Raw genomic sequence first — 25,697 nt, 5'->3', positions numbered from 1 at the left:
AGCCTTGCTGTATCTGAAGGCCAACGACTGTCACAGCTATTCCTGTTACATAGAGTATATAGGACACCTAGTCTATTGCATAAGATGGGAGTTAGGATGGATGATCTGTGTCCTAGGTGCGGACAGGAGGGTGCTAATCTGATGCATATGATGTGGTCCTGTGGGAACATTGAAGATTACTGGAGGGCAGTACTAGAATTGGTTAGACAAGTTTTCAATATCCGTCTACAGCCAAGACCTATTATATGTATCCTAGGTCTACTGGAAGGGGGGGTGGACTTGAGTTCGCCGGTAATGGTCGGTATTACACGTCTCTTGTACCAGGCTAGGAAACTGTTGGCCTACCACTGGTTGGACCCAGCGTCTCCGGTCATCGGGGATTTTAGGGAAAGAGTAAACGCTATACTTCGACTGGAGAGAGGAGTATACCTTAAAAGAAATGCATTGAAAAAGTTCTATAAGATCTGGGGGGCATGGTTGGATACCCCAGGCCTTCCCTCCTCGGCGTTACTGCAGGACAGTGCGAGCGACCAGGTCCTTCTCCTTCTGACCGGTTAACAAATTTCCTCAAATAGGGTGATATGCGTACTGCTGGAATGTGTGTGCATGTATATGTGTGTGCATGTATATGTGTGTGCATGTATATGTGTGTGCATGTATATGTGCGTGCGTGCGTGCGTGTATGTATATGTGTATATATATATATAATGTCATAATGATGCTGGGTAAGCTATACTATGGAGAATATATTGGGAAATAATATGCACTTTGAGACCCATATTGAAATGAGACGTGGACTGCGGGTGCATTGTTTATTATGTTATTTGTGTGGTTTTTCTTATTGACTAAAGGTTTTTTCCCTTTCTGTGATATTTCTATGGAGGGAATTATTTTATGTGTTGTATAATTTTGCTGTTAAATAAAAATGAACCTGATTTAAAAAAGAACAATTTAGGTCTTCTACAAATTGTTCACAAAAAGTCAAAAATGTCTTGATGTGTTGAATTATTAAGATTTATCTTTACTGCAACAAAGGTGAACCGCTGAATAAGAAGCCCAGGGGATTATACCTCCACCTCTAAACTTTACAGTTTGCATAATGCAGTCAAGCAGGTAACATTCTCTAGGAACCCAGACTCGTCCATCAGACTGACAGATAGAGAAGTGTGATTTGTGACTTTACAGAACACATTTCCACTGCTCCAGAGTCCAGTAACTATGTGTTTTACACCACTTCATTATGTTTGCTGATGTAATTCTAGCATACAGTTGATGGGCCAGGGAAACTCCCAGTGCACAATATACAGTATGTACTGATGTTAATGCAAAATTTGGAAATATCACAGTTGATTGTGAAATATTTAAGAGGGAAACAATTTAAAAATCTGCCTTCTTACAAAAGTGGTATCCTACTATGGTGACTAAAGGGGGCTTTACACGCTGCGACATCACTAATGCAGAGTCGTTGGGGTCACGGAATTTGTGACGCACATCCGGCCGCATTAGCGATGCCGTTGCGTGTGACACCGATAAGCGATTTTGCATCGTTGCAAAAATGTGCAAAATCGCTAATCGGCGACATGGGGGTCCATTCTTAAAAATCGTTACTGCAGCAGTAACGAAGTTGTTCCTCATTCCTGCGGCAGCACACATCGCTGCGTGTGACGCCACAGGAACGAGGAAGCTCCCCTTACCTGCCTCCCGGCCGCTATGAGGAAGGAAGGAGGTGGGCGGGATGGTACGTCCCGCTCATCTCCGCCCCTCCGCTGCTATTGGGCGGCGGTTCAGTGACGCTTCAGTGACGTCGCTGTGACGCCGCACGGACCGCCCCCTTAGAAAGGAGGTGGTTCGCCGGTCACAGCGACGTCGCCGGACAGGCAAGTATGTGTGACGGCTCTGGGCGATGTTGTGCGGCACGGGCAGCGATTTGCCCGTGTCGCGCAACAGAAGGGGGCGGGTACCCACACTAGCGATATCGGGACCGATATCGCAGTGTGTAAAGTAGCCTTAAGTCCAAATCATTGAGCTCTTTAGAATGACCATCTTTTTTGGCATGTAAGTGATTTTGTTCGTTTGTGGCAATAGAACTGAATGAAAGATGGGAAATCACATTTTCGTTCAACCTTGAATTGTGCAAACATTTTCCAGGTTATCATAGCGTCTTAAACCAGAAAACATTGCCACAAATTGGGTCATATTTCTTATGCCATCATTTTCCTTTTTATTTTGAAAAAATAAATATATATATATATATATATATATATATATACATCTAAAAGAAGAAAAAACATGTAAAAATTGATATGAAACAGGTAAGAATGAATGCTGTACATTTATTTAATAATAACTTTATAGACAATGTGACATTGGACATTATACAACATTTCTAAGGAAAAAGAGCAATGTTTTTTTCAGTTTACTCTTGAGATTTAATTGACTTTACTGTGTTTATTGAAGAGTGAAGCCACAACTGTACATCATTGTTATATGTGTATTGTAAAAATATAGCAGGGTGTATGACATATATACAATGCTGAAAACTTTCCTGAGTTATCTTAACAGGTGTTTGTATGAAATCCCAGTGAGCAACTTCTGAGTGTTATCAAAATCTGTGCTCTTCTCATTTTTCTGTAGATTTCTAAGGGAACAGAACTCTTCTACCTAGGGAGGTTTACAAGCCTAAAACAAAAGCAGCTAACACTCTAAAACATCAATGTTTTGTGAAATATTTTAAGGCTTGGATATACACATGTTCATTTTAAGTGCATAAACCAGGCTTTTCTTACAATAATGGAATCCAGCAGATACGATAAGAGGAGACACCTGTGCACACATTTTGAGGATGTACTCGTGAATGTATTTTAACAACCAAATAAAAGACTGTTTGCATATTGTAGCTTTTCTGAGTGCTGCTGTTTATATTTTTGCAATTTTATTGAATTCTCAGCGTGCACCTGTTCACACCTATTGGATGTGCTGGTCAACAATCTATTTATTGTTGTTCCCTAATTCTGGCATGGTTCACCATGTGGTAAAAGTGATAAGATCAGTTTATTCTTTGGGTCAGTATGATTATCGTAATATAATACGTTGCTACTTTACACAATAAAATCTACGTTTGACAAACATTACAATATTTTTCACAGTTTAAGACACACTGGACCATGGGGCAAAGCTAAGCATTAGGCCCCCTTCACACGCACGTGTCTCCAGTACGTGTTAGGTCCGTTCCTGCATGTACCGGAGACACAGACACATGTACTCCAATGTTATTCAATGTATGGAGTTACACAAGCGTTTTTCCATACGGTGCGTGTGTCCGTGTCACGTTTGTTTGTTCGTAAAAGACGGATGCATGTCAGTTTTCCTCACGGAACACGCACACACGCACCCATTAAAGTCAATGGATCCGTGAGCACACGTACGTGACACATATGCATCTCCGTATGGTCCTTGTATGTTTTGTGCTTTTTTGAAGCGATGTCGGTCAATATTTTCTTTCTGTGTATGTCAGTCAATCTCCCTCAGTCCGTCGGTCGGTCTCTCTCTCTGTCTGTCGGTCAGTCTCTCTTTCTGTATGTCCCTCTCTCAGTCCATCAGTCAGTCTCTCCCCCTCTCTCATACTCACCGATCACCGATCACTGGTGCGGTGCTGCACAGCTGTTAAAAAAGCTCCGGCGGCTTTTACTATTTTGAAAATGCCCGCCGCTCATTATTTCATCTCGTATTCCCCGCTTTCCCCGCTTGCTGCTTTTTTGCGAGTTTCTACTGCGAGTCTCTCCAATGAAAGTCTATGGGAGCGTGTAAATAACCAGATGTCACGGGACGGCACTAAAACCATCCTAGTGACATGCGATTTTCTAAATACATTTCTCGCATGTTTTCTTAAACACTGGAAACGAGTGATGTCTCACAATGTCTGTCAATCACTATTCTCTGTTAGTCGGTCTCTCCCTCTCGGTCTCTATTCTAGCAAGTCGCCCGAGTGACTGAAGTGAGCTGCGTGATCAGCGATGAAGTCACAGGTGAGTTGTGGTCTTGGGTAGAGGACTCCAGCTAGCCGCGGGTAACCTGAGTGACAGCAGCGCTAATCGCGCTGCTCTTTTCAGTCACTCAGGGGATTAGCAGTCACCGGTGAGTTCTTCACAGGTGACCGCTAATCAGTACGCGACACATTATGAGCCGCGGTATGACAATGAAGTCAGGTGAAGTTCACCCGAGTTCATTCTCATCGCGTGTCGCTATCTGCTGTCAGCCGGCATGTAGCAACGTCATTGTGCATCACACACGGAACATTTCACATGGCCAACACACGGACATGTCACTTACGTATCTCATGCACACACGGACATTCCATACGCACAGACGGCTAGCATACGCAATCACACGGATGTCACATGTACTGTAGAAGCGGACATAAAATATGGAACACGGACCCAAAAAACGCAACGTAAGACACGCACATGTTTTTCATGTGCGTGTAAAGGGGGCCTTACATAGTACATACTTACATAGTTACTTAGGTTGAAAAAAAGACCTAGGTCCATCTAGTTCAACTTTCCTCCACCAGTTCTACATTTGGTCACTAAGTCATTTATAACCAACAATGTTTTTTGTACTGAGGAAATCATCCAGCCCTTTTTTGAAAGCTGTTATAGTATCTGCCATTACTACCTCTTGTGGTCGGCGTTCTACAGTCTGACTGCTCTAACTGTAAAGGACTCTTTCCTATTTAGCTGTCGGAATCGCTTTTCTTCCACTCGCAGTGTATGCCCCCTGGTACTTAGTATTGTCTTTGGAAGAAATAAGTCATGTGCCAGTCCTTTATATTGACCACACATGTATTTATACATATAAATGAGATCTCCTCTGAGACGTCTTTTTTCTAAGCTAAACATATCTAACTTTTTCATCCTGCCATCATATGGGAGGCCTTCCATTCCTTGTAGTAGTCTTGTTGCCTGCCTTTGAACTGACTCTAACTTCTGAATGTCCTTTTTAAAATGTGGAGCCCAAAACTGGTTCCCATATTTCAGATGTGGCCTTACAAGTGATTTATAGAGGGGTAACAATACGTTGGGATCTAATCTCTTTTTTTATACACCCTAAAATCTTGTTTGCTTTAGCATCTGCTGCTTGACATTGAGAGCTGTTGCTCAGCTTATTTGTAATGAGAATACCTAAGTCCTTCTCCTGTTCTGTAGTCCCAAGTTTACTTCCATTTAATGTATACGCAGTTATAGGAATACTCTGTCCTAGGTGCATTACTTTACATTTATCAACATTAAATCTCATTTGCCAAGTATGTGCCCATTCTGACATCTTATCCAGATCTTTTTGTTATATTGTACTATCAAGGTCAGTTTTTAATATCCTACATAGTTTGGTGTCATCAGCAAAGACTGATACTTTACTATCAATCCCATCAACAAAGTCATTATTAAAAAGATTAAAAAGAATAGATCCTAGTACAGATCCCTGCGGCACCCCACTGCTGACTATAGCCCATTTAGAGAATGTACCATTTATGACTACTCTTTGTTTCCTATCTTTTAGCCAATTCCTTAAACCAGTTTTATATTTCCCCTAGTCCATGCTTCTGGAGCTTTAGTATAAGGCTGTTATGTGGTACAGTATCAAATGCCTTTGCAAAGTCCAAATAAATCACATAAGCTGCATTACCAATATCCAGGTTTGCACTTACCCCCTCATAGAACCCCAACAGGCTGGTTAGACATGACTTATCTTTCATGAATCCATGCTGTTTGTCAGTTATTATATTATTTTCTGCAATATATTTTTGCATGTCATCCCTTAAAATGCCCTCAAAAACTTTGCATATTACTGATGTCAGGCTTACTGGATGGTAGTTGCCTGGATCTACCCTCTTACCTTTCTTAAATATTGGTACCACATCAGCAATCCTCCAATCTTGAGGATTGGAGGATAATAGGGAAAAAAAATTTGGATCAAAAAATATAGTCATGACGCACTGTAATGGGTCAAGGGATCTGCTGCTGACACTAATATGGGGGCAAAGTCCCCTAATTCTGTGCTAATGGCCCCCATTTTGTGCCCCTTCCTGGTATATACTGTATGTACTCCATCAAGGTATATCTACCCCCCATTTTGGCATATCTGGCCCCATCCTGGTATATATTTCCCTCAACCTGATAAATAAATTCCATACTGGTATGTATATCCCACATCCTGGTATATATGTCCCTCATCCTGGTATATATTTCCTCTATCCTTTTGTTTATGTCCCCCATCCTGGTATTTATGATCCCAATTCTGTTAGATATGGTCCTCATTCTGGTATATGTGATCCCCATCCTGGTGTATATATATCCAAAATCCTGGTACATACAGTATGTTCCCTATAATGAGCTTGTCCAGGTATATCTGTTCCTCATGCTGGTAAATATGTTAATCATAATGAATCCTTCCTTGTATAAATGCCTCCCGTTAAGCCACAGACATAAAAACATAAACTGTTTGACTCATTTTCCCTCCTCTCTCCCAGTGCTCGATGTTCTCTTTTGATGCTAGCAACTGACTTCGGCATGTAAGCGGCTTAGAACATGACGGCACTGCCTTGCGACCACCGTTACATGCCATCAGCTACCAAGTAATCCAAAAAGAACTTTCTCTACTATGCATGCCCAAGAAAATGGAAGCAAGGAGTAGTAAATATTTATTTTCTTTAATAGCAGAAACACAATCACCTCAGCCTTGGCAGGAAGCCGGCGGCTGTGGCCGAACACATTAAAGAAAATAAATATTCACTGCACCCCACTCCCATTATCCTGCCAACCTCTCTGTGCCAGCTTCAGGGCCAGCGGGCAAGATTATGAGTGTGGGGAGCAGTAAACATTAATTTTCTTTAATGGCAGCACATGTGTTAACCCCAGCCGTAGCTGCAGCCTGCTCTTGTATTCCTATGTTCTCCCATTCCATTGCCGCTGTCGACCCCTCTCCAGTAAGCCAGGTACCTCCGGACGAACTAGAAGATGCACCCCCAACTTTCCTCCCAAATTTAGGGAAAACAAAGTGTGTCTTATGGCCTGAAAAATACAGTAATTTGTTTTTGCATCGCCATATGCTGAAAGTTGTAATTTTTTTTTTTATTTTCAAATGAGCCATATTATGACTTGTTTTTTTGTGAGACAGTTTCTCATTTTCATTCATGCCACTTTATTTTACATATAACTTTTTTATCTCTTTTGATTACATTTTTTGTATGTCTGTATGATGAAAAAAACTTTGTCTTCTTTTATTATTCTTTTTTCATTGTTTACATATGGAATAAAAAACATGAGACATGTATAGATTAGGTCATTCTGGACATGGCAATACCAATTATTTGCACTTTCTTTTTTTATTTTGCATCAACGCAAATGATACATTTTAAGTACCTAAAAGGTTATGGCAATTTATGTGCACTATTGAGTGTTTTTTTTATCTTTTTTATATATTCTTGTGAGGCAAATCCCGGGATATGAAGATGAATTATGACTTCCAGTCATAATCGCTCATCACTCCCTGGCAGTGCCCCCCTCCCTTCTTGTCCTCAATGTCCAGCATCTGTGAAGGTGTCACATCCCATGGCCATCTCCTATGATATGGAAATTAGGTGATGTGGGAACAATGGACACAGGATGACTCCCTGCCGTGACCCTGTGGTAGGAGCTGCTATCTAATTAGCAAGCTTGGAAGTATCCAGACAGAACGACTCCAGTAAAAAATGGTTCATATCTCGCAAGCCATATTTCCGATAAATATGGCAACCATAAAAATGGTGTCTCCGCATGCGGACGATGCTGGCACACCCTTTTTATGGGACCGGGAGCTTGGGAAATACCCCAGGCGTGATATCAGCCAATGGGGAACTAGTAGACAAGTCATGAGTCCTCTCATTCTGTAGCTAAATTCATAACTGTCACAATGAGAGCATTGGCGTCCGCCTACGACGCTCCCAGGCCAAGTTATGGCCATATTCCATGTTGTGGATTTTGTCCATAACTCCAGCCAGGGGTGGAGCAGTGCTCCCTCTGAGGTCACTAAGGTAGGAGGGGACCTGGATTTGCCCAGGTTGATAACCCTACTTCGGCCATTTTCCAGGGTTCTTTCGCTGGGGGTCACGTGTGAGAAACATCTGTGGGAGTTCCTGGAAACCTGGTCTACAGCGCCCCCCTGTGGCCAGACGCACAAGGTAACTGCTGGAACTGTGTATGCCTGTTTGTAACCCATGCTTTATCTGTAACTGTACTCTGACATATGTATATTCTGTAGATTCCCTATTGTATATATTGTAGTTCTAGTGTGCTTTAGGCTGATTAAATTATATAATTAATCTTGGGCTGTTCTGTTATCTCGATCTTGAATCCCACGTCTGTGTGTTCGGCTAATAGTTACCGTGAAGCGGTTGGTGGCAGCGAGTTGTGCCAAGGATTATTGTGGGGAGGCCAGTGAGATTCGGGGAAATTTTATATATTCCGCCCGCGGAGGTCGGGGGAATATATACCCTACTCTCACCGGGGACCCTTCAATAATCGGCATAAGTAGTATAGCGGCCTCCTTGCTTATTGTCGGGCAATTCCATAATTGGCCTGACTATAAGAGGGGCGCTAGAGAGCGCGTCACGTGCTCTGTCTGTCGGTCGGGAGGTATAAAGGAGGGGTGACCCCCACTTGTTACCCCCCGATTGTGACGTACTGGTAGCCAGCGCGGGGGATTTCTGAGTGACCCCCCCGGTGGTTCGTGACATATTGGTGGCAGCGGTGGGATCGAGATAATAGTGTGTGTGAGTGTGAGACCCATACTCCCAGACACTAAAGACTGCCTGCAGCAGCTGTGGCTGCTGGGGTCTTCAGACTAGCTCAACACTAGAGTGTCAGAGTGCAGATACTGTAAGGTGTGTGGAGGCATCAGGTGTCAGTTCTGTGTCAGTGACCAAAAGTCTGCAAGAATGGCTGATGGCACCAGGAGCAGAGCTAGGCAACTGGCCAATGCTAAAGCAGGAGCCGAAGAGAGGGAGGACGGTGCTGTGGACAGTAATGAGGAGGTTGCCCACGAGTCCTCCAGGAGCTCGACGCCAGAAAACAGCTCTGCAGAGGACATCGCACAACCTGGCACTGCTGGACAAGATGAGGAGCAGCTCACCCAAGGGTCCTCAACGAGCCAGATGCCAGCCCTCCGCTCTGCAATGGACAGTGAATCACCAGGCTCCGCAGCGGGCCGCAGATCACCACGTGCCATTCCACCGAGCCTGGGAGGCTCGGATAGCCTTCTTCAAATGGCTATGGCCCTTCTCCAGGCTGGAGACCAGGAGGGCTACAAGGAACTCCTGGCAGAGCGCAGGGCAGAGCGGCAGGCGGCGTGTGACGCTGAGGCTGCGGAGCGGCAAGCAGCGCGTGAGGCTGCGGAGCGGCAAGCAGCACGTGAAGAGCGACAGCAACAGGCAGAGCGTGACTACCAGCTGCAGCTAGCTCAGCTCCGGCCCTCATCAGCCACACGTGACCTTCAAGACACCAAACTTCCAAAGGTCCGTGTTGAGGACTTCCCAGTGCTGGAGAAGGATGGAGACTTGGACTCTTTCCTGACTGCTTTTGAACGGACTTGCTTGCAGCACCATCTGGACAAGGACCAGTGGGCCAAATACCTGACCCCCCGTTTAAGGGGTAAGGCCCTGGAAATCCTTGGGGACTTGCCTACTGAGGCAGATCAGGGCTACGACACCATCAAGCGGGCCCTGATCCAACAGTACAACCTCACCCAAGAGTCCTACCGCAAGAAGTTCCGGAGCCTACAGAAGGGACCAAAGGACTCCTGGGCTGACCACAGGCGGGCACTTGCCCGAGCTGCCGACCACTGGACCCAAGGCCTGCAGCTTTCCACCGGACCGGAGATCCTGGACTTGTTCATCACGGAGCAACTCTTGTGGAACTGCCCTGAGGATCTCCGCCAGTTCATCCGAGACCAGAAGCCAAAGGGATCCACGGCTACAGCTGCCCTGGCCGATGACTACACCAACAATCGGGCTCCTGAGGCCAGGAGAGCAGCCACCAGCAGCACCTGGAGAGGGGGTAAGATGAACTCTGCGACTGCCCCACCTGCCCCTAGACTGCAGGGGGTGTCCCCCTCAACTCCCCTCTCCAGGCCCGTGGCAGAACCAAGACGGTGCCACCAGTGCAACCTACCTGGACACTTCAAGGCCATGTGCCCTCAGCGTCCCAAGGCCCCGGCTCCGTCCCCGTCCCAAGGGCCGCCCAAGGTGTATTGTGTGGGTGGGGGTGGTGGTAGGTCCCTGGACAGCTTCCAACCTGTCACCGTCGGCCAGTCTGTGACCATAGGACTGCGAGACAGCGCCTCGGAGGTGACTCTGGTGCGGCCTGAGATGGTGTCCCCCCAAGACTTGATCCCTGGAAAAACCCTCGCTGTCTCCGGGATTGGAGGCATTGACCCGGCGCTGCCTGTTGCTGACATTTATGTGGACTGGGGCGCAGGGCGAGGGGTGAGAGAGGTGGGGGTAACTGATCGGATCCCTGCAAACGTGCTACTTGGGACAGATTTGGGGCAGATAACCTCCCAGTTTGGGCCCCCACCAAGGGCTGAACCTTCAGCCAGTACGGACATGACTCCTGACAATGTTAATGTGTTATCTATGAATGATGTGAGAGAGGGGGGAGTGAACTCTGATATTTCTGCTTGCACAGACACCATAGACACACACACAGCTGCAGCTGTGACAGGGGAGGGGGTCAGAGAAAGGTGTGACAATGCCTCTACAAGTAATCAGCCTGTGAGCTGGGATCTGCTGCCCTCTGCAGGGATAAGCAGAGAGCAGGGTGCTGCAGGGGGAGGACCAGTGTGTGGGGTGGGGGCTACCACAGCAAATGTGGGGTCCCCAGAGATTTCACAGCGGGGTTCTGTTGCTGCAGGAGGGGAACAGGCAGGTGAGATTGGGGCCGGTCCAGGAGCGGAAGTGCTCCCAGGTAAGATCTCGGTGCATGGTTCCCCCACAACCGGGGTGTCAGGAAGCCAGGTCGGTCTGCCTGAACCGGCGACTTGGTCAGGAACGGAGGAGGAGCAGGCACGACCCACGGTCGCAGCGGCTGTGGCCGCTGTCACCCGCAGTGGGAGTGCTGGAAGCCAAGGGGCCTCCCGGAGGTCCGATAGCTCTTCCCCTTCTGACCAAGTGGCAGCCGAGTCAGGTGGAGGCCAGGACACAGGTCCCGGGGTACTGACCGAAGATGTGACAGTCTCGTCGATTCTGGCCACATCTAGTCAGGGGTTTCAGGCAGCGTTAGAAGCTGACGACAGCCTGAAAGCTCTTAAGGAGCAGGCGGCACAGCCTCCCTCGGACTCGGACCCGGAGCGAGTGGTCTGGGACCAAGGACGGCTGTACCGGGCCATGGTCCAGCAGGGTTCACCGGAGGCGTGGCCCAGGGACCGACAGTTGGTGGTACCCTATCCGTTCCGGACGGAGTTGTTGCGGATCGCACATGAGATTCCGATGGCCGGACACCTAGGGATCGCTAAGACCAAGGCCAGGTTAAACCAGCATTTCTACTGGCCAAAAATGGGGGCCGATGTGGCTGCCTACTGCCGTTCGTGTGAAACCTGTCAGAGAGTGGGGAAGGCGGGGCCACGCCCCAAAGCCCCACTGGTATCTCTGCCCATCATCGATGAGCCTTTCAGGAGGGTGGCTGTGGATCTGGTCGGCCCGCTGGCCATCCCCAGCAGCTCCGGGAAACGCTTCATACTGACGGTAGTGGACTATGCCACCCGGTACCCAGAAGCAGTGGCCTTGTCGTCCATTCGGGCTGACAAGGTGGCCACCGCATTGCTGGAGATTTTCTCCCGAGTGGGTTTTCCCCAGGAAATGCTCACTGACCGGGGGACCCAATTCATGTCCCAGCTGATGGAGGCCCTCTGTAAGCAAGTCCAGGTGCGACATCTGGTGGCCAGCCCGTACCATCCACAGACTAATGGCCTGTGCGAGCGGTTCAATGGCACCTTAAAGCAGATGCTTAAGATGTTGGTCGACTCCCATGGGCGTTATTTGCTTACCGGGAGGTTCCACAGGCCTCAACAGGATTCTCACCGTTTGAGCTCCTGTACGGGCGACGTGTGCGGGGCCCCCTGGCTCTGGTGAAAGAGGCTTGGGAAGGGGATTTGGCCACCCCTGGAGTGTCGGTTATCGAGTATGTCATGCGCTTCCGGGACAAAATGCAGGCCTTGACGCAACTGGTACACGACAATATGGCTCAAGCCCAGGCCGATCAGAAGCGTTGGTACGACCAGAACGCTTGTGAGAGGACCTACCAAGTGGGTCAAAAGGTGTGGGTACTGGTCCCCGTACCACAGGACAAGCTTCAGGCAGCCTGGGAAGGCCCATACCTCGTGTACCAGCAGCTCAACCCTGTGACGTACCTGGTCACCCTGGACCCTGCCCGTGGAAGGCGGAAGCCCTTCCATGTGAACATGATGAAGGCACATCATGAGCGGGAGGCATGTGCGCTCCCCGTGTGCAACCTGCCCGAGGAGGGAGAAGCGGAAACCCTCTTGGATATGCTAGCCCAGGTTAGGGCCGGCGGATCCATTGAGGATGTGGAGGTTGGCCACCAGCTCTTGGAGGACCAACGGTCCCAGCTGTGGGCCACCCTCCTCCCCTTCCGGGGGTTGTTTACCAACCAGCCCGGAAGGACTGACTTGGCTGTCCATCACGTGGACACTGGGGATCATCCCCCGATCCGGCGTTCAGCATATCGGGTCTCCCTGGAGGTGCAGCAACACATGCGCCAGGAGATTGACGAGATGCTGAAGCTGGGGGTGATCCAGGCATCCAACAGCGCTTGGGCCTCGCCTGTAGTCCTCGTCCCTAAGAAGGACCGAACCACTCGGTTCTGCGTGGACTACAGGGGGCTCAATGCTGTCACGGTCGCCGATGCGTACCCAATGCCACGCATCGATGACCTGCTCGATCAGTTGGCCGGGGCTCAGTACCTGACCATCATGGACCTGAGCCGGGGATATTGGCAGATCCCCCTGACTCGCAAGGCCAGGGAACGCTCTGCCTTTATTACCCCATTTGGACTATACGAGTCCACGGTGATGCCATTCGGGATGAGGAATGCCCCTGCCACTTTCCAGCGGATGGTCAACACCCTGCTCAAGGGACTTGAAGGGTACGCGGCCGCGTACCTAGATGACATTGCCGTCTTCAGTCCCACCTGGGAGGACCACCTAGAGCATCTAGCACAGGTGCTCAGGCGGATCCACCGGGCAGGTTTGACCATCAAGCCGGGAAAGTGTCAGCTGGCCATGAGCGAGGTCCAGTACCTCGGTCACCGGGTAGGCGGGAGAACACTGAAGCCCGAGCCTGAGAAAGTGGAGGCCATCGCATCCTGGCCCACCCCCAGGACCAAGAAGCAGGTGATGTCCTTCTTAGGGACCGCCGGGTACTATAGGAGGTTTGTTCCACGCTATAGTAGCCTGGCAAAGCCCTTGACGGACCTCACCAAGAAGAAGCTGCCCTCTGCAGTCGATTGGACAATGGACTGCGAGACAGCCTTCCAGGCCCTAAAGGACGCCCTGTCCAGCCCGCCCGTGCTACAGGCAGCCGACTTCACACGGCCGTTTGTAGTACAGACCGAAGCCAGTGACTTCGGCCTCGGTGCGGTGCTCAGCCAGGTGGACTCTGCGAGCCAAGAGCACCCAGTCTTGTACCTGAGCAGGAAGCTGTTACCAAGGGAAGTGGCCTATTCCACGATGGAGAAGGAGTGCCTGGCCATAGTGTGGGCCCTGCAGCGTCTGCAACCCTATCTATACGGGCGCCACTTCATCGTGGAGACGGACCACAATCCCCTCAGCTGGTTGCACACCGTCTCTGGGACGAATGGGCGATTGTTGCGATGGAGCCTTGCGCTCCAGCAATACAACTTCACCATTCGCCACAAAAGGGGCCGTGACCACGGTAACGCAGACGGGCTGTCCCGACAAGGAGAGGTCGCGGACGGGCGCACGGGGGAACACCGGAGTGTGCTGCCCCCTAGCGCCCTCAAAAGGGGGGAGGTGTGAGGCAAATCCCGGGATATGAAGATGAATTATGACTTCCAGTCATAATCGCTCATCACTCCCTGGCAGTGCCCCCCTCCCTTCTTGTCCTCAATGTCCAGCATCTGTGAAGGTGTCACATCCCATGGCCATCTCCTATGATATGGAAATTAGGTGATGTGGGAACAATGGACACAGGATGACTCCCTGCCGTGACCCTGTGGTAGGAGCTGCTATCTAATTAGCAAGCTTGGAAGTATCCAGACAGAACGACTCCAGTAAAAAATGGTTCATATCTCGCAAGCCATATTTCCGATAAATATGGCAACCATAAAAATGGTGTCTCCGCATGCGGACGATGCTGGCACACCCTTTTTATGGGAGCGGGAGCTTGGGAAATACCCCAGGCGTGATATCAGCCAATGGGGAACTAGTAGACAAGTCATGAGTCCTCTCATTCTGTAGCTAAATTCATAACTGTCACAATGAGAGCATTGGCGTCCGCCTACGACGCTCCCAGGCCAAGTTATGGCCATATTCCATGTTGTGGATTTTGTCCATAACTCCAGCCAGGGGTGGAGCAGTGCTCCCTCTGAGGTCACTAAGGTAGGAGGGGACCTGGATTTGCCCAGGTTGATAACCCTACTTCGGCCATTTTCCAGGGTTCTTTCGCTGGGGGTCACGTGTGAGAAACATCTGTGGGAGTTCCTGGAAACCTGGTCTACAGCGCCCCCCTGTGGCCAGACGCACAAGGTAACTGCTGGAACTGTGTATGCCTGTTTGTAACCCATGCTTTATCTGTAACTGTACTCTGACATATGTATATTCTGTAGATTCCCTATTGTATATATTGTAGTTCTAGTGTGCTTTAGGCTGATTAAATTATATAATTAATCTTGGGCTGTTCTGTTATCTCGATCTTGAATCCCACGTCTGTGTGTTCGGCTAATAGTTACCGTGAAGCGGTTGGTGGCAGCGAGTTGTGCCAAGGATTATTGTGGGGAGGCCAGTGAGATTCGGGGAGATTTTATATATTCCGCCCGCGGAGGTCGGGGGAATATATACCCTACTCTCACCGGGGACCCTTCAATAATCGGCATAAGTAGTATAGCGGCCTCCTTGCTTATTGTCGGGCAATTCCATAATTGGCCTGACTATAAGAGGGGCGCTAGAGAGCGCGTCACGTGCTCTGTCTGTCGGTCGGAAGGTATAAAGGAGGGGTGACCCCCACTTGTTACCCCCCGATTGTGACGTACTGGTAGCCAGCGCGGGGGATTTCTGAGTGACCCCCCCGGTGGTTCGTGACAATTCTATATAATTTTTTTCACTTTTTAACTTAGGCCCAAAGTGGGACATGAATATTTTTTACTTTGATTACTGGTCTCATGCACTGCTGTACTTGTGTACAGCAGTGCGAGAGACCTGTCAGTTGTTCACTGAACGAGCCTTCTAGATGCTGCTTATAGCAGGATCTAATACTGTATCCTGGGGTCATCAGATGAGCTCAGGGAATGATGGCAACGATCAACACTCACAATTATAATCGAAACGGGGGAATCCTGTCAAAAGGGGTCTTTTAACACCATTTTAACCACTTAAATACCACTATTGTGGTTGACTGTGGTATTTAAAGTGTTAGTTTACCAAGGTTGGTACCATAATCAGTCAGGACTGATGCCTGCAGGTTTCAGCTGTTCTGTCTTCCATGGGATTTTCTACAGCAGGTTGCACTATTCACTTGTTCCTTACAGCCATTTTAAAACAGTGAGAAAGGAATAATTGTCATGAGTAACTTGTCAAAGAGTTGGATATTGACTAAAAGGGCCACCTAATATGGTGGTCATGGTGGCCTCCTAAAAAGAGCCACTCCTTGGCTAGGTCCTTCCAGGAGGGATATCTGGCTAGTTTCTGTGTCTAGACTCCTAACAGAGGCTCCACAGACATTTTTGATTTGCATATTTTCCAGGGAGCAATGCACCTAGGATTTCACTGTATTGAGCGCCCTCATTGGCTGCCGGCAGTGTTTTCCCTGGCTTGTCTCCCCGAGATCAGTGATTGTTTTGTCTTGTCCAGATTAGTTGAGAATTAAGATCAAAGAACATTAATTGGTATTAAGGGTTTTTTGTAGGACATTTGTTTCTCAAAATTTTTTTTTTCATAAATGGTCCATAAAGCACATGTTGTGACAAGGCCTTCACATTAGTATAACTCTAATTAGAACTTCAATAAATCTGGTAAAGTCAGTCTTACATCCTTCATTGAAGACTATGGGAATAATATGAAAACCACAATGTATTGAAGGAAAATATTTGGCTCTCCAAAATGTGGTTATTCAAAATGAAGACTTTCAATGTCATGTTATGTCACAGGAATCATTAACTTATTTTTATATGAAAAACAGAGTGACAGGGTCTAAAGGGAAAACGCGTCCCCTTGCGGAGACTGACAAACGAATCTGGCTGGCAGTGAGGAGACTTATAGCTGCAATGCTCTTCTGGGAAATAAGCAAATTGTCTTTTCAGGGAGGTAGGGGATGATAGTCAATTATATACATAATTTCTGGTTAACCTATGCCCCTGTATGTCATGAACAGAAATATCCATGTTAAAAATATCTACAATACACTGTAATAAAGTAAATATGTATACATGCTCTTAGTAAACTTGTAGCACCAAAATGTTATGCTCTCCATACCCCATACAAAAATAGATAGCTGTCAGAAAAATACAGCCCATACACAGGAATGCTTGGCTGAATGCTACTGTATTCTCTGTAAGTGAACAACTGCCAGACTCCTCTGCAATGTCTTAATTCCCTAAGAGCTAAAGGATGGTTGTCCAAATTTAGACTTGCCTTAAGCGGGCTTTACACGCTGCGATATCGGTCCCGATATCGCCAGCGTGGGTACCCGCCCCCCGTGGGTACAACATCGCCCAGACCCATCACACTACTTACCTGCCCGGCGACGTCGCTGTGACCAGCGAACCACCTCCTTTCTAAGGGAGCGGTCTGTGCGGCGTCACAGCAACGTCACTGAGCGGCCGCCCAATAGCAGCGGAGGGGCGGAGCTGAGCGGGACGTAACATCCCGCCCACCTCCTTCCTTCCGCATAGCGGCCGGGAGGTAGGTAAGGAATGCTTCCTCGTTCCTGCGGCGTCACATGGAGCAATGTGTGCTGCCGCAGGAACGAGGAACGACCTCGTTACTGCTGCAGTAACGATTTTTGAGAATGGACCCCCATGTCACGATGAGCGATTTTGCACGTTTTTGCAACGATTCAAAATCACTCATCGGTGTCACACGCAACGGCATCGCCAATGCGGCCGGATGTGCGTCACCAATTCCGTGACCCCAACGAGTTTGCATTAGCGATGTCGTAGCGTGTAAAGCCCCCTTTAGTCTTCTGTTAGCTGACATCATCTGTTGAGAGCAATTTGTGAGGTGCTAATGTGACGCCCTGGCAAAACCAGGTAGTCACAGAGGTTGTACAAATCTCTCAGGTACAAAGCTCCATCCTCCTTGGCATACCAACACAAAACCCACACCCAAGTACACCACACAGCCAGTAAAGCCTAGTCACCCCTTCATGAGAATAAGGGCATACCAGTGGGTGGGACCAGGTGGATGGGAGTGCCCACCCAGGGGTCCTGAGGTGTCAGGGGCGGGAACATGACAGTTTTAGTTGGGAGTTGAGTTCTGACAGTTGACAGTGGAGGAGTGTGGAAGTGCAGTGGAGTCAGGGGTTGGGGCCCCTGGACTACCGGACTAGGTGGCAGATGGCAAGCAGGACCACAGGCAATGGAGATCCAGTCACGGGAGACCTAAAGGGGACTGGGGCAGAGTTGTAGCCCGCCGGTGCCGAAAGCAGGAATCCGGTCCGGAGGCCGTGCACAGTCGGGGTACCTGGACGCTAGGATGAGGACGGTTGCAAGCCTCCTTGTTAATTGACCAGCCGGGGACAAGGTTTCAGGCCTTGTTCCACAGAATCCCAGAGAGCGAAGCAGCAGCCCAATATGGGGGATAGGTTGTCCGTCAGAACCCACAGAAATCCCAAGGGTCACATTTCGCGGGCCACAGCTCCCAACATACACAGTACCGGGAGTGGACTTCCCCGTTCCAAGCGGAGTTGTCCCAGTGAAGACACAAACACTGAGTGCAGGAGGAAGGGACCCCTGTTTGCTACACCCCGGTGTAGGACGCGAATACACCCGCCGGAGATGACCGGTCACTGGCAATTTCGTTTACCACTGGACTTGTGTGCGATTCTTTGAACTGTGAGTACACCATTTACCCCCGGTGCAACCCGGCACGTCCCCTCCAGCAACCATTGCTCCCATGTACCTGGGCCCTGGGACTACACCTCCCATACCCGTGGAGGGGAGTCTTTCCTGCTGCCCCGCACCATCAGCCCTGGGTGCTCCATCACCAGGCAGCGACGGTGCAACCAACTCTCACCGCAACCCACGAGTGGCGTCACCAACAAAACCATCCCCTGTAAATACTCCCTTCCTATGGTTGTGAGGACGGATGGCCGTGCGAGCCCGGGTCCGGCCACCACTCGAGCCGCTGTAACAAACCTGGATCCGAGAAGCCCCAGCAGCGGCCCCAGCCCCCGTCCGCAACACCCATACATTTGACTGTCGTCAGATCCTGCCATTGTTCAGACAACATTGGTATAATACTGTATGTATGAGGGGTCTTTAAAGATGGAAATAAGCTTGAAAATAATGTGCAAATGAACAAAACTAAATGGAGCTAAATTTCCCCATATAAACATGTTGTTCTTTTGAAGCAAATGTTCTGATAAATTGTAAATATATTTATATTACAAAGTATCTTATGCTCTAACATTGCTATTAGGACTTTATTGGCCATTCAATAGATTTGTAATCTAAAGCACAGAAGGAAAAATTATTGTCCAAATTGAGCAAATTGTCCCCTGCACAGAACCGTGGGTTATTCGCTCATCTACTTGTTGCCAGCTGCCGGCAAAGTGAGATGTTCTTTATCAGGGAACAGAAGAGGGAACAGTAAGACTCCAATAAAGTTACATACAGTAAAACAAAACTACGGCCGTGAAAGCAGTCACGGTAATACTGCTGCCAAATGAATGGTGAACATTGTCTGTATCTCCACTTATATTATTCTGCCTTTTAATTGCAGAAGAAAACTTTTCTATTTCAGTTCACCTAGAAATCACATTTACTGCTCAGAATATCTACTATTCTGGGCTGTTATGCTTTTGAGAATCTCAATAGAGCTTAATGTAATAAAACAGCCCTTGATAATAACACCTGTGACAATAGAAACATAAACATCATTAAACATATGTCTTCATACATAATTGATCTGGTTAATTACTTCATAGAAATTCAATCCAATGTAACACTCCAATTCCATGGAGGAATTCCCATCCTGAAAGGCAGTAGAAGGACACACTGTGTGATATATTATTGCCACCTGTTTACTTTCTTAGTGATAAGGTCACACAAATCAAATCATAAGTCATGCATCTTATTAACACTGACCTCATCAATCCATGTGAAATGACTACCTCAGACAGAAATGAGACTGTCGCTAATAAAGTAAGATTAGTGTGTTCTGTTCCACCTCTAATTAAAATAAATTGTCCTTGTACAGAGTTTGATGTAACAAAAAAATGTATTATCAAGAATAGTAAGTTATAACTGACACAGACTTATATAAGTTAAAATTAATTAATTAAATAAAAATTGTGCATTCTATATTGAATTATACTGATTTTTTTTAATAATAGTTACTAATGAACATATTGTTTGGAGGATATACTGTATGAAGGATATGCCCATACAGTTTAGACTTCTGACTGCTATCGATCTCAACTCCCCCGAATCTACTTGACTGTCATGTTGTTACAATGTAGTAAGCTTCTAGTAGACACCTTTGAAGACGGCTTTTATGCCAGACAACAAACTGATATTTTGAATAAGAGATAGAACGTGCAGCTATCAGCAGAACAGGAATGTATGTAAACGTTTGACTTTGTAGAAAATATATGTGGCGCCCTGGACAAGCCAGGGGCCACAGATAACAACACACACACACCCCCAGCAGTTCACAGCAGACATCCCCAAAGTGACCTGCTTTCTTCCTCGGGCTCAGACAGACACACCAGGTGGGCGGAGTCAGGAGATGGAGACACCCACCCAGGAGTTTGGCTGGCCTGAGGTAGGAAACGAGCCCAGTCAAGTTCAGGCAGAGGAAGAGAGAGGAGGTCTGCAGAGAGGCAGACGTAGCCAGGGGCCTAGGTTGGAGCCTAGGGCCCTCGTACAGAAAGTCAGGCAGACGGTAGTGGCCATCTGCAGGGAGCCGGGGAGACAGTTGGTGGAACCGTAGGTAGCCGGGGCTGGGCGGTGGTCCACCGGTACTGAACCGGTGAGCCAGCTGGAAACCGGAACGCAGGAGGAGTGTGCACGGAGGTGAAAGAAAGGACTTACACCACCAAACTGGGTCAGGGGAGAAACAACAACCGCAGCCGTCTGTGGGACCCGTCCATCCAGCCGTGTGTTTTATTGAGAACTGTGTCATCATCATTACCGGCTGAGTGAGTACCACCGTGCCGTGCGGCACCGCGCTGCCCCCGCGACCCTGCACCTCACCAGGCCCCATAACCCGCCTGCTACCCATCCACCTACCTCACCGGGCCCCGGGACAACCAACCCCCTACCCACGGAGGGGAGAACTAACATCTAGCTGCTCCATACCATCACTCCCGGGATCCCCGTCCAGAGCAGCGGTGGTGTTCCAATCTCACCACAACCGTGGGTGGCGTCACGGACAATCTCCCTTACCAAATCCCCTTTTACTGTGGAGCCTGGGATCACAGACCGGGTCACGCCACCGTGATACCCACAGAAGTGACCCCGTGGCCCGGATCTGAGTACCCCTGGTCCCCGGGCGACACATTTGGCGTCACGAACAGGATCCTACCGCTCTGCCGTTTGGGAGAGGTGCGCCTTGTTACCGCCGGAGGTGTCCGGCCGAAAGTTTTGCAAAGCCGCCATCTTGGGCGCGAAAAATTTCCCACTCGAGCGTCTTCCCCGAGCAGGAAAGGCGCGAAAGTGGAGCCCTGCCCCCTGAAGGAGGAAGTGCTAAAAAGAGGCTAAGGGGGACGAAATGGCGACTGGTCGCATGTAGCCGCGGCTGTGGAAGCAGGGACGCCAGGACTCTGCCAGTGTTTGGTTCCTGGAACACCGCTGCACGAGATGTCCCGTCCGTCCGGCGCCGCTGAAACCTCGGTGCCCGTGCCCGCGGCCAACGCCCCGACCGACCCATTACCCCTGTCTCCGGTAGCGGAGCTCGCAGCGTCTGCGAGGGAGGGCCCAGACCTGGGGTCCCCAGGTCTTACCTTTGTCAACGCCCTGCCACCGGTCCCGGCTTCCATCCCAGTGGCACCGCCGATGACGACGGCCCTGGCAGTCCGCCTGGCCGCGACGGAGATGACAACGGCTCCGGCAGTCCGCCCGGCCGCAACGGCAGCGAAGCACCCATCCCGTTAACTGTCTGGGGAGCCTGGTTCTGGACTGGGGTCAAGGGGTGCTGCCCATTTCTTAGGGGCAGCATCAGGACCAGGTTGTTTGGGTGGGTGACTAAAGGACCCGTTCCGTTGCCATTATTAAAAATGTTAATTTTTGTTGCAACATTGAAGTAATGTGCATCCCGTTGTGGGAGGTTTGCAAGGGAATGCTTGAGTTTTGATGTTTTATTCTTTTTGCAGTTAAAAGAAAAATAAAACCGGTGATGGATGGGCAGCCCACGGACGGTCTGCATTTTGCTAAGGGGCAATGTGGCACCCTGGACAAGCCAGGGGCCACAGATTACAACACACACCCCCAGCAGTTCACAGCAGACATCCCCAAAGTAACCTGCTTTCTTCCTCGGGCTCAGCCAGACACCAAAGGTGGGCGGAGTCAGGAGATGGAGACGCCCACCAAGGAGTTTGGCTGGCCTGAGGCAGGAAACGAGCCCAGTCAAGTTCAGGCAGAGGAAGAGAGAGGAGGTCTGCAGAGAGGCAGACATAGCCAGGGGCCTAGGTTGGAGCCTAGGGCCCTCGTACAGAAAGTCAGGCAGACGGTAGTGGCCGTCTGCAGGGAGCCGGGAAGACAGTTGGTGGAACCGTAGGTAGCCAGGGCTGGGCGGTGGCCCACCGGTACTGAACCGGGGAGCCAGCTGGAAACCGGAACGCAGGAGGAGTGTGCACGGAGGTGAAAGAAAGGACTTACACCACCAAACTGGGTTAGGGGAGAAACAACAACCGCAGCCATCTGTGGGACCTGTCCATCCAGCTGTGTGTTTTACTGAGAACTGTGTCATCATCATTACCGGCTGAGTGAGTACCACCGTGCCGTGAGGCACCGCGCTGCCCCCGCGACTCTGCACCTCACCAGGCCCCATAACCCGCCTGCTACCCATCCACCTACCTCACCGGGCCCCGGGACAACCAACCCCCTACCCACGGAGGGGAGAACTAACATCTAGCTGCTCCATACCATCACTCCCGGGATCCCCGTCCAGAGCAGCGGTGGTGTTCCTATCTCACCACAACCGTGGGTGGCGTCACAGACAATCTCCCTTACCAAATCCTCTTTTACTGTGGAGCCTGGGATCACAGACCGGGTCACGCCACCGTGATACCCACAGAAGTGACCCCGTGGCCCGGATCTGAGTACCCTGGTCCCCGGGCGACACATATAAAACGTACCTTAAAACATTTTCTTTCTCTCATTATTCTGCCATTTGTCAAAAATAAATAATTTTGGTAATAACTAAAATGGGAAAGGCTAATTTTAATTTCACTTCAGATAGTGAGATAAACATGCATATGTATCTTTTTAGAAAGTGAATGTAAACTTCTGGTTTCAACTGTACATATAAGAATACTGGGGATTTCTTTGGAAAAAGACATCAGCTCACAAATACCAAGATATAATTTTATTCTGCTTTCTATAATCTACATATCTATATAGATGGCTTCGTAGGCCTGATCCTATAGGAACATTCCCTTTAAAGCACCATTCCAGCGATTTTTTTTTTAATTTCACCACTGCGGTGGTAATATTAATGTATGTTGCGCACCTCTAGTATTTACACTAGCCGCAGTGAAACAGAATTTTGCTGGTCCGATAGTCTGCCACCAGTTCCTCATTAGATATAAGCCTGGTCTATTAGCAGGATTATATCGGTCCAGAAACCAGCCCAGGTAGCATGTAATACTAAACCAAGCACACAGACATGGGATTCATGGATGGAGATAAAAGGAAATCCTAAGTTTAAATTATATATTCAAGCGCCATAAGGGCACACTAGATAAAATAATGTTTACACAATGAATGTACAGATATTATGGTCAGAAATGCAGTTACAAATAAGATATAGGTGCAAGTAGATATACAGATTAATCAGTTACCTTGTTCCTTATGATTAAGCCTGGTGCTGGTTCAGTACAGGGTAGGCACTGTGGAGCCACTGGGTTCCTTGGGACTCCCCACAAATTTACAGGATATGACCTCTCTGAGAAGAACCCCCTCTAAAATAAAATGTCTGCTTTAGTTTTCAATAACCCATGTACCTCCCACATGCCACCAACCTGGTGACCTCAGACACGGCTGGACATGGGATGTGCTTTCAGGTTCCAGAAAATTATGAAATGACAGCTTTCCTCATATCTCGGCCTCTGAGCATCCAACATGGAAAATATTACCATCATGTGTCCCATTATGTTTTTATCTATCTATAGCTAGGAAACATGATGGTCTATTGTCTTCCATTGACTAGTTATTAGTTATGGGCTGATACGCACGTCCCAGAATTAAGGTAAAATATATGTGATTTGCGTCCCGCTATCCTGACACTAAAAACATACCTGCCGTATTTGTGGAGGCTGCTCACGCCCCAATTTTATCATTTTTACCCTGGAGTCAGGTTGTCTGAAAGGTTCCCTTTAAAGTTCCTCTGAAGCTAGCAATCACCTGCCCACTTTCCTAGCTGAATTACTTTTGTCACCAGGGGGCACTACTCTAGTCAGGATGCTTTCCTGCTATAATTAACATTGTCAACTAACATTTGTTCCAAAATCTTGATATTGAATTTCTCTCCTGATACGGTGACGTCTTCTTACTGCAGGTCAGGATGTGTATAAATATGTATAATTGGCTGGTGACTGACATGTATTGTGAAGCCATATTGATGACACCCATCATACTCACATGTCTTAGACCCTACACCAGACTACTTATGCCAGCTCAACTGCAGCTCCCAGTTTCTCTGAACACATCTTTGGTTCTTCCTGTGTGATTTGTTTTGTCTGGTGCTCAGGCCCACGTACCTAATTGAGTCTCACTTGGTCTTTTTTGTTGTTATTGACATCAATAAAATGCATTTTTCTTCTTGCACAACCATGGCCTCACACTCATACAGTCATTTACTACAATTGCGGTGGCATAATGATTATGGTAAGAACCTAGGACAAGGTGAGCAAAATATATATATTTTTATTATTTTTTTAATTTTTCACTCCTCTTATTTTTCACTTTTTGGATATTTATTCTGTTTGCAAACATTATAATAGTTGAAATCATGTTATCCTTATTGTAAAAAAAAGATAATATTGTTTAATTGAACAGTACATTGTTTATGAAGTTTTAAACTTTTTGCTATATATTTACCTGTTATCTGTAGAATTTGGGGATAGAATTTGTTCCAGAATCTGCACTGCTTGGCACGCATTTTCCGATTTGTCTTTAAGTCTTCTGTGTCTAACATAAGGTAATGTTGTTCATCGAGTGTGAAAGCTGGCCATCTGTTTTCCTGAGACTGTGCCCCATTTGGATTGCTAAACGAGAGATATTTGAACATAACGACTGTTATTACATACTCTGTTCATATTTTGTATTACGCACTTTATATCAGCAGCCATTTGGTTACTCATCCATATTCAAAACACACAACAAATGCTTGTACTATCGCTCAGAATTAAAAGCTCTGAATGCTGCACTGTGTTGTTGCATTTATCAGTACTCCGCGCAGACTGTGCTATGCTCTGTACCTTATTTATCAAGCTTAGAAATACAGATCAACAGAATTGAGTTGCTATACTAAGACATTTTCACATCTCTAAATAAAAAATGCATGAAAAAATAAAAGATAGAAAAGCAACACAAGTCAATTGCATAGTAAGTCCTATACAATACCTTTAATAAAAAAAAATGAGACTTCGACAGACAAGTTTTAGAGACATCAACTTGTGTAACATCTTTTAATATTCAAGTCAGCTCTGTCAAAGTTATCTCAGGCTAACAGATGCTGGGTGACATCCCCTAATGGCAGCCAATACATACCGAATAGGAACCAGAAACATAGCTAGGATTTCACTCACTCAAGGAACAATGCATTTTATCACTTTATCCTTGTATCCATATATGCTTGCTAAGGAAGATGAACTTGTTGACATCTGTCTTAGCACCCATCACTCAAGGCATAAACCCCACAAACCATTATTGACTACCCCTTGACAGTGGCTACCCCCTACCACCTGAAAATGCACATTCTACAGAGATGAGTGAATTCATTTGATGCAAATTGAATTTATGTTGATTTTT

General features: G+C 48.0%; 1 protein-coding gene across 1 annotated transcript in view; it reads right to left on the bottom strand.

The window, feature by feature from the left end:
• The window catches only part of BCHE (butyrylcholinesterase), a 131,915-nt gene that overhangs the window by 9,658 nt on the left and 96,560 nt on the right, over positions 1 to 25,697 (bottom strand). The window contains exon 3 of the mRNA XM_075340658.1: positions 24,765 to 24,931. Within this exon, the coding sequence (XP_075196773.1) occupies positions 24,765 to 24,931 (167 nt within the window). The remainder of the gene's footprint in view (positions 1 to 24,764; positions 24,932 to 25,697) is intronic.

This window comes from Anomaloglossus baeobatrachus, chromosome 3, assembly GCF_048569485.1.
Source record: "Anomaloglossus baeobatrachus isolate aAnoBae1 chromosome 3, aAnoBae1.hap1, whole genome shotgun sequence".
Lineage (NCBI taxonomy): Eukaryota > Metazoa > Chordata > Amphibia > Anura > Aromobatidae > Anomaloglossus > Anomaloglossus baeobatrachus.
This window is presented reverse-complemented; position numbering and strand designations above follow the sequence as displayed.